Source organism: Echinops telfairi, unplaced genomic scaffold (genome assembly GCF_000313985.2).
Source record: "Echinops telfairi isolate 266 unplaced genomic scaffold, ASM31398v2 ScPeMD7_1713;HRSCAF=2227, whole genome shotgun sequence".
Classification (NCBI taxonomy): Eukaryota; Metazoa; Chordata; class Mammalia; order Afrosoricida; family Tenrecidae; genus Echinops; species Echinops telfairi.
This window is the reverse complement of record NW_022105611.1, coordinates 16,651,577-16,653,208: the sequence shown is the minus strand read 5'-3', so window position 1 is coordinate 16,653,208 and position 1,632 is coordinate 16,651,577. Positions and strand designations below refer to the sequence as shown.

General features: G+C 60.4%; 1 protein-coding gene across 1 annotated transcript in view; it reads left to right on the top strand.

Moving 5' to 3' along the window:
- MYO7A (myosin VIIA) overlaps positions 1-1,632 on the top strand; it is a 90,749-nt gene that overhangs the window by 64,968 nt on the left and 24,149 nt on the right. The window contains exon 32 of the mRNA XM_045293068.1: positions 612-782. Coding sequence (XP_045149003.1) covers positions 612-782 — 171 coding nt within the window. The remainder of the gene's footprint in view (positions 1-611; positions 783-1,632) is intronic.

The following is a 1,632-nucleotide window of genomic DNA, read 5'->3' as shown; positions in this document are numbered from 1 at the left end:
GGAAGAGTGGTGGTGGTGGTGTGGTGGTAGGAAGCTGGCTTGGTGTTCAGTAAGAATTAATTAGTGCAGTGTTATTAGTTGTTAAAATGCTGAAATGCTCTGATAGTAGGTGGAAAACATCTGCTGTCTCAGAGCTACCCAGAGCCTCTCTCTCTCGTCCCTGCTTGCTGCGAGGGCCCTGGGGAGAGAAGGGGCAAGTGCCTGGTGCCCGCCTGGCCCAGTTAGGCCTCTGCAGTGTGGTTTCCCTGCTGGGTGGCGGTGGCGGTGGGGATGGGGATGGGGATAGTGGTGGTGCTCACGCCCCTCACGCTGACCATCCCCTGGGCATCTCTAGCTTGTCAGCCCTGGTGGCTGACTTAAAGGGTTGAGCATGCAGATGCTGCCCCATTACCAGTGGGCCGGCTGCTCTCCCTGGTGCTGCGAGGACCCGGAAGACCAGGAATCCACGGTCCTGACCCAAGGGAGGTCACGATCCTACCGAACACATCAGAAATGCGTGTGCGCCAGTGAGCACACAGAATTCCAGGAGAAGGAGTGCTTTGGGGCACACAGGAGGGGGCTTCGGTGGTTGGGGGGGCTTCCCAGAAGGGCCTGGTCCTGTGTGACCGCAGGAGGACGACCTGGCCGAGCTGGCGTCGCAGCAGTACTTTGTGGACTACGGCTCTGAGATGATCCTGGAGCGCCTTCTGAGTCTGGTGCCCACGTACATCCCTGACCGCGAGATCACGCCCATGAAGACACTGGAGAAGTGGGCCCAGCTGGCCATTGCGGCCCACAAGAAGGTAGGAGGGCTGCGGTGACCTGGGCTGCGGGCAAGGACCAGAGCCATCGAGGGGGTCCCAGCTCGCACTGACACCCATCCATCCTTGGGCTTGCCAGGGGACAGGACCCAGGGCCGGATGGATGCTGGAGGGAGCATCTAGAAAGTGCACGCTTTCCTCTGAAGGGACTCCTGCTCCCACTTCCTGCCTGGGGAACATTAGGCACAGGCCACTCCTGCTGAGTGGGCTTCGAAGCCTCTTAGCACCCCTAAGTAGACAGAGGCTCATCAACCAGCGATCTCTGTTCCCTGCCCCACAGACTCCTCCAGGTGATGATGCAACCTCTGCTTTCTCCGCTTACCTCCCCACCACCCTCCACCTCACCCCGAATGTTCCCTGTGCCCCCTTCTCCGCCTCTACCTGCTGCTCCCCTGAGGTGCCCCTGCAGCCCCCTCCCGAAGAGATGTATGCTCCCTAGCCCCCTCAGCCTCCCGGGTGTAGTCTGGGTCTCTCGGGAGAAATCTGCTCTCTGTACTTGGTAATCCCACCCCCTCCAGTCTTGTCCATAGGGGCTGCAAAAGCCTGTGCCTTTGGCTCCTCGAACTCTTCCAGTCACACACACACACCCCGCCCCCGCCCCTCCCCACACACACTTCCTTTCCTGGGTCTGATGCCACTTCCTGCCCACTTCTATCATGGCATGCCCTGGGCTGGGTGCCATCGCTCATGCGATGACGTGCGTGTTCGGGCCACTTGCTGTGTGCGGGCCCCGTAGCAGGCTCAGGAGACGCAACTGTGAACAGGACAGTCATGGTCTCTGTTCTCGCCGAGCCCTGGCCTGGCCGGATGTGAACGCATATTGTTTTCCCAG